Below are 16,296 nucleotides of genomic sequence, written 5' to 3'. Positions count from 1 at the left end.
CACTCCTCTTCAGTGGCTGTGTGAAGTTGCTGGACATTGGTGGGAACTGAAACATGCTGTTGTACACGTCAATCCAGAGCATCCCAAACATGCTCGATTGGTGATATGTCTGGTGAGTATGCAGGCCATGGAAGAACTGGGACCTTTTCAGCTTCTTGGAATTGTGTTCAGATCCTTGCGACATGGGGCTGTGCATAATCATGCTAAAACATGAGGTGAATGGCACGACAATGAGCCTCAGGATCTAGTCACGGTATCTCTGTGCATTGAAATTTCCATTGATAAAATGAAATTGTGTTCGTTTAGCTTATACCTGCCCATACCATAACCCCAACGCCACCATGGGGCACTCTGTTCACAAGGTTGACATTAGCAAACTGTCCGCCCACACAACGCCATACACGCTGCCATCTGTCCTGTACAGTTGAAACCAGGATTCATCTGCAAAGAGCACACTTCTCCAGCATACCAGTGGCCATCAAAGGTGAGCATTTGCCTACTTAAGTCAGTTACGACGCCGAACTGCAGATGAGCTTCCCTGAGAGAGTTTCTGACAGTTTGTTCAGAAATTCTTTGGTTGTGGAAACCCACAGTTTCATCAGCTGGTCTCTGACGATCCCGCAGGTGAAGAAGACAGATGTGCAGGTCCTGGTCTGGTGTGGTTACACGTGGTCTGCGGTTGTGAGGCCGGTTGGACGTACTGCCAAATTCTCTAAAATGCTGTTGGAGGCGGCTTATGGTAACAGCTCTGGTGGACATTCCTGCAGTCAGCATGCTAATTGCACACTCCCTCAAAATGTGATAAATCTGTGGCATTGTGTTTTGTGACAAAACTGCACATTTTAGAGTGGCCCTTTCTTGGTCCCAGCACAAGGTGCACCTGTGTATTGATCATGCTGTTTAATCAGCTTCTTGATATGCCACACCTGTCAGGCGGATGGATTATCTTGGCAAAAGAGAAATGCTCACTAAGAGGGATGTAAACTCATTTGAGCACACATTTAGAGACAAATAATATTTTTATGCATATTGAAAATTTCTGGGGTCTTTTATTTCAAATCACATCAAATCAAATTGTATTGGTCACATACACCTACTTAGCAGATGTTATTGCGGGTGTAGCGAAATGTTTGTGTTCTTAGCTCCAAAACTGCAATAGTATCTAACAATTTACAACAATATACACAAATCTAAAGGTAAAAGAATGTCATTAAGAAATATATAAATATTAGGACACGCAATGTTGCAGTGGCAATGACTAAAATACAGTAGAATAGAATACACTATATACATATGAAATGAGTAAAGCAGTATGCAAACATTATTAAAGTGGCAAGTGTTCCATTATTGAAGTGACCAGTGATTCCATGTCTATGTACATAACACTAGCGGTTCTGGGGGGGGGGGGGGAGGAGAATTTTGGACCCCCTTGTGGCCCCCCTAAATGTGCAGTATGAAATAATTTTGTACATAACACATTTTTGCTATCGTTCTTTTTTTACATCCGTTATTAGACAGTGGCAACGATGATGATTATGAACATGGTCTTTTGCCTGCTAATGCCTGCAATGCAGTGAAGAAAACGATATGACAACAATAACATCTAATGTAACTGGCCCCAGCTTGGCCCCCCCAGTTGAAATGGTTTAGAACCGCCACTGGTACATAGGGCAGCAGCCTCTAAGGTGCAGGGTTGAGTAACTGGGTGGTAACCGGCTAGTGATGGTTATTTAACAGTCTGATGGCCTTGAGATAGAAGCTGTTTTTCAGTCTCTCAGTCCCAGCTTTTATGCACCTGTATTGACCTCATCCTTCTGGAAGGTAGCGGGGTAAACAGGCCGTGGCTTGTCCTTGATGATCTTTTTGTCCTTCCTGTGACATCGGGTGCTGTAGGTGTCCTGGAGGGCAGGCAGTGTGCTCCCGGTGATGCGTTGGGCAGACCGTACAAACCTCTGGAGAGCCTTGCGGTTGTGGGCGGTACATTTGCCGTACCAGGCGGTGATACAGCCTGACAGGATGCTCTCAATTGTGCATCTGTAAAAGTTTGTGAGGGTCTTAGGGGCCAAGCCAATTTTCTTCAGCCTCCTGAGGTTGAAGAGGTGCTGTTGCGCATTCTTCACCACACTGTCTGTGTGGGTGGACTATTTCAAATTGTTAGTGATGTGTGCGCCGAGGAACTTGAAGTTTTCCACCTTCTCCACTGCGGTCCCGTCGATGTGGATAGGGGTGTGCTCCCTCTGCTGTTTCCTGAAGTCCATGATGAGCTCCTTTGTTTTGTTTTGTTGAGGTTATTTTCCTGGCAGCACTCCGCCAGGGCCCTCACCTCCTCCATGTAGGCTGTCTCGTCATTGTTGGTAATCAGGCCTACTACTGTTGTGTCGTCTGCAAACTTGATGACTGAGTTGGAGGCGTGCATGGCCACGCAGTCATGGGTGAACAGGGAGTACAGGAGGGGGCTGAGCACGCATCCTTGTGGTGCCCCTGTGTTGAGGATCAGCGAAGTGGAGGTGTTGTTTGCTACCTTCACCACCTGGGGGGTGGCCCGTCAGGAAGTACAAGATCAAATTGCACAGTGTGGGGTTCAGACCCAGGGCCCCAACCTTAATGATGAGATTAGAGGGTACTATGGTGTTGAAGGCTGAGCTAGTCAATTAACAACATTTTTACATAGGTATTGTTCTTGTGTGCAGAGCGATGGCGATTGCATCGTCTGTGGATCTATTGGGGCGGTATGCAAATTGAAGTGGGTTTAGGGTGTCAGGTAAGGTAGAGGTGATATGATCCTTAACTAGCATCTTAAAGCACTTCATGACAACAGAGGTGAGTGCTACAGGGTGATAGTCATTGAGTTCAATTACCTTTGCTTTCTTGGGTACAATGGTGGACATCTTGAAGCAAGTGGGGACCTTCGACTGGGATAAGGAGAGATTTAATATGTCTGTAAACATTCCAGCCAGCTGGTCGGCGCATGCTCTGAGGACACTGCTTGAGATGCTGTCTGGGCTGGCAGCCTTGCGAGGGTTAACACTCTTAAATGTTTTACGTCGGCCATGGAGAACGAGAGCCCACAGTCCTTGGGAGCGGGCCTCGTCGGTGGCACTGTATTATCCTCAAAGCAGGCGAAGGTGTTTAGCTTGTCCAGGAGCAAGACGTTGGTGTCCGAGATGTGGCTGGTTTTCCCTTTGTAATCCGTGATTGTGTGTAGACCCTGCCACATACATCTCGTGTCTTTTCCGTTGAACTACAAATTTACTCTCTATTGACGTTTTGCCTGTTTGATAACTCATTAAACATGGGACCAACACTTTACATGTTGCGTTTATATTTTTGTTCATTGTACAGTAGTTCCATCACCGAGGGTGTTGCCCAGAGCACAAAGAGTCACAAAAATGGCTACTTGTCACCACGGCTGGCACGACACATGCCGGAACGGTCGACTGCACATTGACATTTTGTGTAGCAGGCAGCTAAAGAGAGCAGAGGTGCATAGAGGGAGCTGTGGCCAGACACCGATGGACAGGGAGGATGCACGCTGAGAGGAAGGCTAATTGGAAAAAACCCTGATGTATTGGGTGTGCATCTATTTTAAGTGACAGCAAAATGCTTTTAATGCATAGAGCATGATGTTTCACTATTGAAAGATAAAATGGTGAAATAAGTTGGCCCGTTGCTTTACCATAAACATCGACCAAGCACCACTTATTTCAGGCAGCAGATAAGGCCTACGAAATCAATTTTAGTCAGACGGGAGAAATTGTGTTTGTATTACCCAGAGACTTTTTAATTGAACATACATTTCTCAATTATGAAATGGCCCCAATATGTGTAAAACACATGAACTTTTCAGATAAGCCTACACATCCAATTTGATTTTATTGGAGAATACCAGTAATTGTTTTTGAGGTGATTCAGCTTTTTCTCGGCATAAAAAATGTGTCGAAAATGTATCATGGACCTCATGAGTTGTTTTTAGACAGGTATGATTTGGCTCCACTCTGTGCAGCCAACAAATTGCACCTCATTCCAAACTGTTAGAATAACGAGTCTGTTGTCAGTCAGATAAGGCACATTATCAAACCCTTAGTCGAGTAATCCACTGAGCCAGCTATCCTGAGCAATGTACTGATGATATCTTAATTGACAAATGATTATGACCATGAAGGGAGTGTGAATGACTGGTGTCTAGCCTTCAACTCCTTAAGGTTAACAACGCATCTTTCCAGGTAATGAGGATTTTAGCACAGCATAGGAACCCCTGTGCAGTATGTGGGAGAGGTACAAGAGGAAAGGGAGAGAGCCATATTTGAGGTTAACCATTTGCAGCTTGGTAGAAATTAATTTGGAATTACAAAGTAATGCATTTTTCATTCATTGGCATCATTACTCCTTTATAAAGAGGTGAGATGTTGAGGCCGGACAACTTTGTTAAAGCCACAAGACTTGACTTCCAATTCCATTGGAAAATACATTGCAGCATGGCACCAATGGCTGAATGGCTTAGTTTCACCAGTTGTCAGCGCTTTTGAAGCAAGTGGCATTGTGACATGCTCAGCTTGTAACCTTTATTTAACTAGGCAAGTCAGTTAATTACACATTCTTATTTACAATGACGGCCTACCCCGGCCAAACCCTAACCCAGATGATGCTGGCCCAATTGCACGTCACCTTATGGGACTCCCAATTACAGCCGGTTATGAAACAGCCTGGAATCTAACCAGGGTCGGTAGCCTCTAGCACTGAGATGCAGTGCCTTAGACCACTGCGCCACTCGGGGCTTGCTTCAATTCAAAAAATAAGTTTGTGTATGTACGCATTTCCTGGTGGTATGTAGCTTTGAAAAATATATTTGAAGAAAAAAAAAATGCCAAAAGATACATTTATTTCAACAATATAAATATTTACATCTCACATTTAAAAGATATATTTACAGACAGATATTCCATGAAGAAATATTAAATGAATGTACAATTCAGGTAAAAATGATATTTTTTTGGCTTCCAGTAAGATTGTCGCTTTCTGACGACTAATGCCAGACAACTGACATCACGGGATTGTCACAGAATACAGTGTGTTCTAACACAGGGTATTCCAATAGCCCGAGATCCCTTTGGCCTGTGGAGAGGGGGCAGTGTGTTAAAAGGTCCATGACTAAAACTAATAAATAAGATTTGAAATTTAGTTGGTTTTAAAAAGGTTAGTGATTGAATCTTCATCCAGAGCTGCATTGATCTCACAGGCGCCTGACGTTCCTCTTGCTGCGAGCGCTGCCGATGAGGATAGGGTTAGCTCTGGAGCTGCTAGGCCCCCGGGCCAGCCCCGTGTGGCAGGCTGAGGAGCCATGAAAAGGGCCCTGGCATAGGGTGCAGAAGTCAAAGGCACAGCTGAGGCGGGTACAGGTGGCCCTCATGGCACCTGCGTTGTGCTTGGCAGGAGAGCCACAGCGTTTACAGGGTTTCAACGACTCGTGCTGCTTCAGCAAACTGGCAGCCTAGAGAACAAATCCAAAGAATGTATAAGACTACAGAGCATAACTCACTCATTGTATCATTTGTAACATGAACATGTCAATGACTTTCTTGGAACTGATTGAAGGGTGACACCAACTCTCAATAAGTACACAGAGCACCATCATGTCCTCTGAACCTTTACATGCAAAGTGGATAGCACAACCCTCACCTCTTGGTATTCTCTGAAGCGAGATTGCTGGGAGCAGTACAGAGTCTGTGTGCCTTCTCTCTGGGAGCGCATCCTATGGGTAGACTTCTGGATAGGGGTTGAAGCTACTCTCTGCATACAGGACATCACAACCCGGGACAGCGCTGCATCTCGCGTCAAAGAGCCCACATTCTCCAGTCCTGCAGAGGTTCTTGGGTCCTACAACAAAAATTGACACTGTCATTTACCAAACAATATTAATACAGTGGATTACCCTATGGTTAGGTCATTAAGATTGAAGTACTGGAAGGGGCCCCTGTAAATTAATCCAGATAAAGGACATATCAGCATAAGGGATTAGCAAAATTGGGAGCTGCTGCAAGCTAAAAAAACGAGCCATCAATGTGGTTCAAAACCATTTCCACCTGATAAAGGGTATACAATGACTTTAGGAGCCCCAGTTAAATGTTAGCGCTTACCCCGAGTCTCTGTTTAGCCTGGTCCCATCTACAGAGTGCAGACTTGTCTTGGCAGATGACTTTTCTCCAAGTCTTGCTCACTTTTCTACAGCTGTGAAGAAAACAAACCCACCATGAACGAACAGCGGTGTAAAGTACTTAAGTAAAAACACCTGAAAGTACTACTTAAGTAGTTTTTGGGGTACTTAATAAATTTTTTTCATATACATTTTTTAAACAACATTTACTTAACTATATTCCTAAAGAAAAGTATGCACTTTCTACGCCATACATTTTCCATGACACCCAAAAGTATGCGTTACATTTTGAATGCTTAGCAAGGTAGGAAAATGGTTCAATTTACACATTTCTAAAGAGAACGTTCTTTTAAATATATATTTTTTAAACCTTTATTTAACTAGGCAAGACAGTTAAGAATAAATTCTTATTTTTAATGACAGCCTATGGGTTAAGTCAGTGGGTTAACTGCCTTGTTCAGGGCAGAACGACAGATTTTTACCTTGTCAGCTCAGGGATTCGATCTTGCAACCTTTCGGTTAGTACTAGTATAACACTCTAATCACTAGGCTACCTGCCATTCCACATCCCTGGTCATCCCTACTGCCTCTGATCTGGCGAACTCACTAAACACCTGCTTCATTTGTAAATCATGTCTGAGTGTTGGATTGAGCACCTGGCTATCTGTAACTTAAATAAGAAAATGGAGCAGTCTGGTTTGCCTAATATAAGGAATTTTAAATGATTTACACTTTTACTTTTGATACTTAAGCATATTTTAGCAATTACATTTACTTTTGATACTTAAGTATCAAATTTTAAACAAAATACTTTTAGACCTACTTAAGTAGAATTTTCCTGGGTGACTCACGTAATAAAAAATGACTCAAGTATGACAATTGAGTATTTTAACCACTGTCAATGAATACATAAGAGTATAAAAGCATTTCCAAGTTGAAAAACCTCTACAACTGTCATAGGACCAGTAAAGATCACATGTTTACCTTATCAAGTCGACATCTCCTAGCAGAAGCAGGATCCTGGTGAGGATGTGCTTCATGTCCCTCTCCAGCAGTGCTTTTAAAACGTCCATACATTCAAGGCCCACGTGCCCACCAATAACCCTTTCAAGGCCGGAGTCCTCTGCTAGCCTGCTAATGACAGACCAGTCATAGCTTTGGGTCCTCTTGAAACTGTTGGCGAGTTCTTGGCATACAGCGTGTTGAAACTTCAGTATGGGGAGTTTTGAGGCAGTATGCTTAGCCTTGTTGTGATAATCAGCAACTGGAGTACTTGGGGAGAATATATCCTGTCCTGGAGACTTCTCTAGTTCCTTTATGTTATCAAAGTCCTCTATCTGGCTGTTCTGTAAAGACAGGAAACCGCTGTCCTCGAATGCTTCACAGCCGAGGTTCACCTCGTCAAGGTCCACATTATTTTGGTTGTTCTCCTTATTGTGAATACCTTTCACATCATCCTTGAGGCCAAAGTTGGCAGCTGTGGTGACACATGGTGAGAGCTGTGATTTGGCTACTACTTGGACGCATTTCTTTAGTGGTGAGGTTTTCAGGCCAGACTCCTTGTATGTGACATGTTTCTCCATGTCGCATGGAAATCGGGGTTCCTCGTAATTGGACGAATATTTCATTTTTTTATGACAGATTGTGTTCACAAATTGTAACCCTGAGGTAGAGAAGATAAAAAAGCTGCATTAGCCAGTTTCATCTCAATCAAAACGCGCCAAACTGGATAGCTAGTCAGAACTACAACACGTTGTGCATCAAACCACAGTGGATTGCCCACTTACACTAGTTAGTTATATTCCCTAAAATGCAACATTAGCTATTGTTTTGGTTGATCAAACAGTATAAAGACAACGTAGAGCTGCAATCCCTCCAAAGGGCGCACTCCTAGTTCCCCCCAATTTAGCTTGTAACATAGCTAACTAGCTAGCCAAGTTAGCTAACTGGCTAGACAATTCATTTGGAGTAAAATACTGTGGTTAACTACTGAAAGATCATAGTTAACATTAGTCGTTTGCAGCGTCAGATATTTCCAATAACGTCAACCTTAGTTATATTAAAGATAGTAATGTTGACTGTGGTTATAGTATTCATAGGATAGCCAAGGCTAGCTAACCTCTAATTTTACGCGCGTACGTTTTGCGCGTAAAAACGACAATGTAATATTGACATTAACGTCATTGCAAAACGTATATCTACAAAGCAGTTTAACTAGCTACCTAACGTTAAATGAATATTAAACTTTATAGCTAGTTAGCTAAGCCAGATAGTTATGGCTAGTCAAATTCGTTAACATTAACGTTGCAACAAACTAACCAGCCTGCATCACATGAAATCCGACATATCATAGCAGAACACAAGTTAGCTAGCTATAATAGCAAACTTAATTGAGGTAACAAAATGTTTCATACCTGTAACGTTAACTTGAATGACTTCTTGATTCCCACCTATTTCTGCTGTTAAACTTTTGCTAACCGGGGTTCCACAAAGTTGAGATCTACTCGAATGAGGACAATATGAAAATGCGCCTGTTCCCTAGATACACATTTGAAATCCGTGTCCAAAAGGCGCACACCAATGAGGAACAAGCAGGGCAGTTACCTTTAAACCGGGAAACCAATGGGAGTAGAGGAAAGCGCACGCTGACGTTTACGTCAGAGCGCAATAGACCGCTGCATTTTCCCCCCAGTATTTCAAACAAATACCATTTTTTATTTTCAGTTTAAAAACCTTTCTTGGAAGATACAGTACAAAATATGTCGAGGTGTGCGTGATTCGTTTAAATATTGGTGCAATGTTTCTTTTCTTATTCTTTTAAACATTTGTTTGAAATATGGTTAAAGAAAAGGGCATTCAACACAGCATGAATAAAGTAATAGGCAGTCACTGACAAATACCTGTCATGTCATACACAAATATAATTCCTTGGGCAAGACTTTGTCTCTGCTGGGGGGAGGGGGTATCTACTGATATATTTTGAAGTTTTACTGCTAAAAGAGAAACAAAAGCAGTTTGAGAACTGGCAGTTCACACCCGTGGGCGGAGTGTGTAAAGTGGGCTCTTAAAATACAACCAGGAAGGCAAACAAACACATTGATCTCGCAAAAGACAACATGCATAGCATCATAGATTTAATGTAAACTACCACATAGGCTATTATTGATCAGTCATTTTCTCCAAGAATGTCCATGAGAATCTCCTGGTTAGAGAACTCCTCTAGAGCCACATTCATTTCCTCAAGAAGCTCTTCGCCCACAAGAAACTCCCTGACATCATGTACTGTTTTCCCAATCCGATGATCTGTGATTCGGTCCTGGGGAAAGTTGTAGGTCCTGATTTTCTCAGATCTACCTTTGGTACCAATCTAAAAAAAGGATAGATTACAAATAGTCAATACACAAAATGTGCTATACAGACCAACAGTGTAAAAGCTTTGTAACCAACAGACAGCCGGCAACTATTTGAGTTCCCACTCCCCCAAGCCCATCTCAGCTTCCACTTTCAAGGCAGTAAATCCTCCAACAGACAACTTTCTCACCTATGTCAGTCATGTCGATTCTATCATTGCAAACCATATTAACTGTTGCCCATTGCTGTCCATTGTCTTTCTACAACACTGTCTTTTGGAAAGTTCAAGTGTAGGTTTTGTAAATTACTTTGTAGTAAACATACAGTGCATTTGAAAAGTATTCATACCCCTTGACTTTTTCAACATTTTGTTACGTTACAGCCTTATTCTAAAATTTATTAAATTATTTCCCCCCTCAATCTACACACAGTACCCGATAACGACAAAGCAAAAATAGTTTAGAAATGTTTGCTAATTAATAAAAAAAAATTGAAATATCACATTTACATAAGTATTCAGATCCTTTACTCAGTACAATTATGAAGCACTTTTGGCAGCAATTACAGCCTTGAGTCTTAGGTATGACGCTACACGCTTGGCAAAGATGTATTTGGGGAGTTTTTCTCATTCTTCTTTGCAGATCCTCTCAAGCTCTGTCAGGTTGGATGGGGATTGTCGCTGCAAAGCTATTTTCAGGTCTCTCCAGAGAAGTTTGATCGGGTTCAAGTCCGGGTTCTGGCTTGGCCACTCAAGAACATTCAGAGACTTGTCCCGAAGCAACTCCTGCATTGTCTTGGCTGTGTGCTTAGGGTTGCTGTCCTGTTGGATGGTGAACCTTCACCCCAGTCTGAAGTCCTGAGGACTCTGGAGCAGGTTTTCATCAAGGATCTCTCTGTACTTCGCTCTGTTCATCCTTCCCTCGATCCTGACTAGTCTCCCCGTCCCTGCCACTGAAAAACATCCCCACAGCCTGATGCTGCCACCACCATGCTTCACCATAGGGATGGTGCCAGGTTTCCTCCAGACGTGACGCTTGGCATTCAGGCCAAAGATTTAAATCTTGGTTTCATCAGACCAGAGAATCTTGTTTCTCATGGTCTGAAAGTCTTTAGGTACCTTTTGGCAAACTCCAAGCGGGCTGTCATGTGCCTTTTACTGAGGAGTGGCTTCCGTCTGCCCACTCTACCATAAAGGCCTGATTGGAGGAGTGCTGCAGAGATGGTTGTCCTTCTGGAAGGTTCTTATATCCCAACAGAGGAACTTTGGAGCTCAGTCAGAGTTACCATTGGGTTCCTGACCAAGGCCCTTCTCCCCCGATTGCTCAGTTTGGCCAGGCAGCCAGCTCAAGGAAGAGTGTTGGTGTTCCAAACTTCTTCCATTCAAGAATGATGGAGGACACTGTGTTCTTGGGGACCTTCAATGCTGCAGAAATGTTTTGGTACCCTTCCCCAGATCTGTGTCTCGACACAATCCTGTCTCGGAGCTCTACGGACAATTCCTTCCACCTCATGGCTTGGTTTTTGCTATGACGTGCACTGTCAACTGTGGGACCTTATATAGACAGGTGTGTGCCTCTTCAAATCATGTCCAATCAATTGAATTTACCACAGGTGGACTCCAATCAAGTTGTAGAAACATCTCAAGGATGATCAATGGAAACACTATGCACCTGAGCTCAATTTCAAGTCACATAGCAAAGGGTCTGAATACTTATGTAAATAAGCTATTTCAGTTGTTGTTTTTTATACATTTGCAAAAAATAAAAAATACAACTTTTCACTTTGTCATTATGGGGTATTGTGAGTAGATTGATGAGGAAATGTTTTTATTTAATCTATTTTGAATAAGGCTTTAACGTAACAAGATGTGGAAAATGTCAAGGGAGCTGAATACCTTCTGAAAGCACTGTATGTAAAACTTTGAACTGGATTTTGATATCCATTAGATATCCATTCCTTATATAACAATTTTAACCAGCAACATTCTTGTATGTGTGCAGTTCAGATTCGTACCTGGACTTTCCGTGCAGTATATCGCTTACTGGTCTCTTCTTCCAGCCTCATACTATAGAGTTTGGCACGTAGAACCTTCATGGCCTTTTCCTTATTTTTCAGCTGGGATCTTTCCTGCTGGCATTCTGATACCACACCTATGACCCCAAAACAGAGATAAAACACCACTATGGAGACACTCAAAGGAGAAACTGTCTAATTCAAAGCAATAGAGCCAAGCACATTTGTCACTGTGGATTTTCCTTGTGAGTACATGCTCTGCAAATCACAATTTACCATCGGTTTCAAATCAAATCAAAATTATATAAGAATAGGAGTTTCATACTCCACTGTCTGATCCTTACGGCATTGTATTGGCTGAGATTACCTGTTGGTAGATGAACTATTCGCACTGCGCTGTCTGTGGTGTTGACATGCTGGCCCCCGGCTCCACTCGCCCTCTTGGTTTCAATCCTCAAATCCTTCGCATTAATTGTGAAAGTGATCTGAAAAAGAAATAATGAATTGAGCACTTAGCAAAATAAGTCTGTACTTAATCTTTGGTAACAGTGGTAATGTTACCAAAGAAAGAAGGTAATACTTCACTGATTTATTTTTAATTTTTTAAAGGCTTGTAAAAGTACAAGGGCCAAATACCTCAGGGAAGGTCTCACCTCTGTGGGCTGGGGTAGCACTGCCACTGTCATGGTGCTGGTGTGAATACGGCCCTGTTTCTCAGTCTTAGGGACTCTCTGCACGCGATGCACACCTGCCTCAAACTTCATCCTCTTGTAGCTCTTAGGACCACTGACACTGGCTGATGCATGCCGTAACCCACCTGCAGACAGTTGACATTCACACACTCAAAGTTACCATTCATAAAATGGAGTCAGTTGAAGGTTTGGGTAAACACTAGCAACAGGAATGGTTTGACAACAACAAACCTGTTAATGAATGAATGTGACTGACCTATTTCACTTTTCATGTACTCCAGGATGTCAAACCCCCAGCCCTGGTGTGCTGCAAAGCTCTGGTACATGTCAAAGACCTCTGCAGTGAAGAGCATGGCCTCCTGACCTCCGACCCCTGCGGTGACCTCCAGGACCAGGTCACTCATGTCTGACTCCTCCTCAGGAATCAACAGGGACAGGATCTGAAGGAATGTAGAAGAATCAGACATGTCAGTTTAGTAATTTTCTCAAACTACGTTTTCCATACTAATTGGAGTGATTCGATTTCCTTTCGCAACCCTAAATGTGCTTTTATCAGTGTCATCTTATTCCGACTGTAGGGGGAACTGAAAATGCAGGTGTGTACCTTTTGTCTAACATCTTGAATCGCTTTCTGACAAGCCTCCCTCTCAAGGACTGCCAGTTCACGCATGTCTGGGTCGTCATCTTAGGGAAAAAGGGAAAAACAATGTTTCTTATTTCACTGAATTTACTATCAGAAATGTAAAGTGTTGGTCCCATGTTTCAATACGCACAAAAAGCTTATTTCTCTCACATTTTTTGCACAAATTTGTTAACATCCCTGTTAGTTAGTTAACATCCTTTGCCAAGATAATCCATCCACCTGACAGGCGTGGCATATCAAGAAGCTGATTAAACAGCATGATCATTACACAGGAGCACATTTTGCTGGGGACAATAAAATGCCACTCTAAAATGTGCAGTTTTGTCACACAACACAATGCCACATATGTCTCAAGTTTTGAGGGAGCGTGCAATTGGTATACTGACGGCAGGATTGTCCACTAGAACTGTGGACAGAGAATTTCATTTTCACTTTTGTACCATAAGACAGCTCCGTCATTTTGGAGAATGTGGAAGTACGTCCAACCGGCTTCACCATGGCAGACCACGTATACCCAGGCCAGCCCAGGGCCTCCACATCAGGCTTCTTCACCTTCGGGATCGTCTGAGACCAGCCACACGGGCAGCTGATGACACAAACTGTCAGAAAAAGTCTCAGGGAAGCTCATCTGAGTGCTCTTCGTCCTCACTTGGGTCTCGACCTGACTGCAGTTCGGTGTCGTAACCAACTTCAGTGGGCAAATGCTCACCTTCGATGGCCACTGACACACTGGAGAAGTGCTCTTCACAGATGACTTCGGTTTCAACTGTCCCGGGCAGATGTCATGTTGGCGAGCGGTATGCTGATGTCAACATTGTGAACAGACTGCCCCATAGTGGCTTTGGGGTTATGGAATGGGCAGGCATACGCTACAGACAACGAAGACAAGTACATTTTAGTAAGGGCAATTTGAATGTACAGAGATACCGTGACAAGATCCTGAGGCCCATTGTCGAGCCATTCATCCGCCGCCATCACCTCATGTTTCAGCATGATAATGCACAGCCCCATGTCACAAGGATCTGTACACAATTCCTGGAAGCTGAAAATGTCCCAGTTCATCCATGGCCTGCATACTCAACAGACATGTCACCCATCAAGCATGTTTGGGATACTCTGAATCGACGTGTATGGCAGCGTGTTCAAATTCCCGCCAATATCCAGCAACTTTGCACAGCCATTGAAGAGGAGTGGGATGACATTCCACAGGCCACAGTCAACAGCCCGATCAACTCTATTTGAAGGTGTCGTCACACTGCATGAGACAAATGGTGGTCACACCAGATACTGACTGGTTTTCTGATCCATGCCCTGACCCTTTAAAAAAAAAAAAGTTATCTGTGACCAACATATGCATATCTGTATTCCCAGTCATGTGAAATCCATCGATTAGGGCCTAATAAATATATTTCAATTGACTGATTTCCAAATATGAACTGTAACTCAGTAAAATCTTAGAAATTGTTGCATTTATATTTTTGTTCAGTGGTAGATACAAGATGGATACATTATACACAGTTACCTGATGTAGGAACAGGTACCGTTTGTTACATTGTCAAACTCACAAGCTGCTGATACCTATTGGCCATGAGATGCCCTTCTGCATCTGTTGATAGAACATCACACATTAGGTGTGGCCTCACCTTTCAGTAATGTTTCAGTTTCAGCAAATTCCTGCTGTTTTGTCTGAAGCTCTCTGGTGTACTGGATTAGTGGGGCTAGTACAGAAACTCTTGTCCTCTTCACTCTCAATTCCTCTTCACCATCCTGCTGTCCCTCTGTCATGTTGACAACTGTCAGACTATCTCTGTACTCTGTCTCCATCTTCTTGAAGTAGTCCTGTAGTGATCTTCTGGCAAAGATCTCGTCCACTGACAGTAACTTCGTAATCATCAATGGCTGAGTTGCATGCATAGTTCTACTATTTGGGCTAAGCTTTTGGGACGAATTTTGACATTTACCGCATAGAACCGCTCCGTAATCTCTTTGTCTTTGGGACATGACAGTAGACCCCCTCTGGTAAGAGGACATCCAGGACCGACCACACACGTTCCCTAAGTGCATTTTGACAGCTTGAGTAAAAGCCATACTAAACAATGGTTCACATAAAAGGTTCAATACAACAGTGGAACAATATTACTCTTTATAATTTGTTGATTTGTTTAGCATATTATCTAGTTAGCTAGCTGATTTGTTTTGCACTACACAATGGCAGCTAATTGAAGTGATATGACGTTCTGAAGGGTTTTGGATAGTGTGTACAGTTGTATCGACCATAACGACTATTTTCCATAAAACATTTTCTGGATTTCATTTATCGCTAACCATCACCAAAGCCAGAGAAGTTCTTTGAGAAGTGCTGCTGCTCAAGGGCGCTGACATGTTGGTTTTTGCACATACGTAGTTACGCCCTGTTTCGATTCTCAAATACCGTAAGTATGGAAATAAACACGTAAATTACCGTAAGTAAACAAATACATGTAGCCAAAACATTAAGATGTATCTGTAGTAGTAGCTATAGTATATAATAAACCGGATAGTTTGGCTCCTGGTGCTGATTTGCAAAATATATATATTTCTTTACTGTTCTAATTACCTTGGTAACCCGTTTATAATAGCAATAAGGCACATTGAGGGTTTGTGGTATATGGCCAATATACAACGGCTAAGGATTGTATCCAGGCACTCCGCATTGAGTCTGTTTTGAGTCGTACATTAGAACAGCCCTTAGCCTTGGTATACTGGCCATATACCACAACCTCTCGTGCCTTATTGCCCAAGTATCGCATTGTGTAAAAATAACAATGTTGTATAAAACTTCACCAAAGCATTCAAATGTCAAAACATGAATGTGTCACTGCACGGGACTGTCTTAATGACCACTTTGACTGTTGTGTTTACTGTTTATGGAAACAACCCTGGGAACAACAATCCCATGTTCCACCAGCAGATGGGAGGCAACATCCATCCAACTTTGCAGTTCACTGAATAGTCAATTTACAGATTGTGTAATGTGTAACTAACTACCAATGATATACATGTACATGTAACTACCAATGATATATATAATCAGTTTTCCATGTTGATTCAACCTCATCACATATATTTTGGGGGTTGAAATTACGTGGAAACAACGTTGATTCAACCAGTTTTTAGTTACATATATAGTGGGTATGCAATTTCAACCCCCAAAATATATGTGATGAGGTTGAATCAACATGGAAAACTGATTATATATATATTATATATTTTCACCCAACTTTTAACCAAAATCAAAACTAGACGTTGAACTGACGTCTGTGCCCAGTGGGTAGGAATGGGTTAATGGTTTCATTCCAGTACTGTATGTGTATGATGTTGGTAGGTTATTGCTTGCAGCTGTGCACCATCATACGATTGGCAGCTCATAAAGCAAATAAAGTTCAAGTCAGGGAAAGGAAGAGTAT

At 42.5% G+C, this 16,296-nt stretch overlaps 1 protein-coding gene across 2 annotated transcripts; it reads right to left on the bottom strand.

The window, feature by feature from the left end:
* Window positions 1–4,862: 4,862 nt before the first annotated feature.
* mtrf1l (mitochondrial translational release factor 1-like) lies at window positions 4,863–15,265 on the bottom strand. 2 transcript variants are annotated; one of them, XM_029752460.1, is made up of 8 exons: window positions 14,494–15,265; window positions 12,812–12,891; window positions 12,464–12,647; window positions 12,169–12,332; window positions 11,883–12,000; window positions 11,516–11,652; window positions 8,566–9,518; window positions 7,787–7,814 (listed from the first exon to the last, which is right to left on the bottom strand). In XM_029752460.1, the coding sequence occupies exons 1-7, from the start codon at window positions 14,936–14,938 to the stop codon at window positions 9,318–9,320; spliced, it is 1,329 nt and encodes a 442-aa protein (XP_029608320.1). In that variant the 5' UTR covers window positions 14,939–15,265; the 3' UTR covers window positions 7,787–7,814; window positions 8,566–9,317. The 2 variants fall into 2 exon arrangements, with proteins under 2 accessions (XP_029608321.1, XP_029608320.1); XM_029752461.1 differs by lacking the exons at window positions 11,516–11,652; window positions 11,883–12,000; window positions 12,169–12,332; ... (1 more) ...; window positions 12,812–12,891; window positions 14,494–15,265 and adding exons at window positions 4,863–5,488; window positions 5,677–5,874; window positions 6,135–6,225 and having other exon boundaries at window positions 7,136–7,814; window positions 8,566–8,729.
* Between the last annotated feature and the right edge of the window lie 1,031 nt (window positions 15,266–16,296).

Source organism: Salmo trutta, chromosome 5 (assembly GCF_901001165.1).
Source record: "Salmo trutta chromosome 5, fSalTru1.1, whole genome shotgun sequence".
Classification (NCBI taxonomy): domain Eukaryota; kingdom Metazoa; phylum Chordata; class Actinopteri; order Salmoniformes; family Salmonidae; genus Salmo; species Salmo trutta.
The sequence above is the reverse complement of the archived record's forward strand: the minus strand, read 5'-3'. Positions and strand labels throughout refer to the sequence as shown.

Excerpts from the sequence above, each read along its gene's own strand:
- mtrf1l (XM_029752460.1), bottom strand. The coding sequence starts at position 14,938 with ATGGCTTTTACTCAAGCTGTCAAAATGCACTTAGGGAACGTGTGTGGT. Across the intron at positions 12,001-12,168 it reads TGCTACCCCAGCCCACAGAG|ATCACTTTCACAATTAATGC; the intron begins GTGAGACCTTCC and ends TTTCTTTTTCAG. Across the intron at positions 9,519-11,515 it reads ATACTGCACGGAAAGTCCAG|ATTGGTACCAAAGGTAGATC; the intron begins GTACGAATCTGA and ends TCCTTTTTTTAG.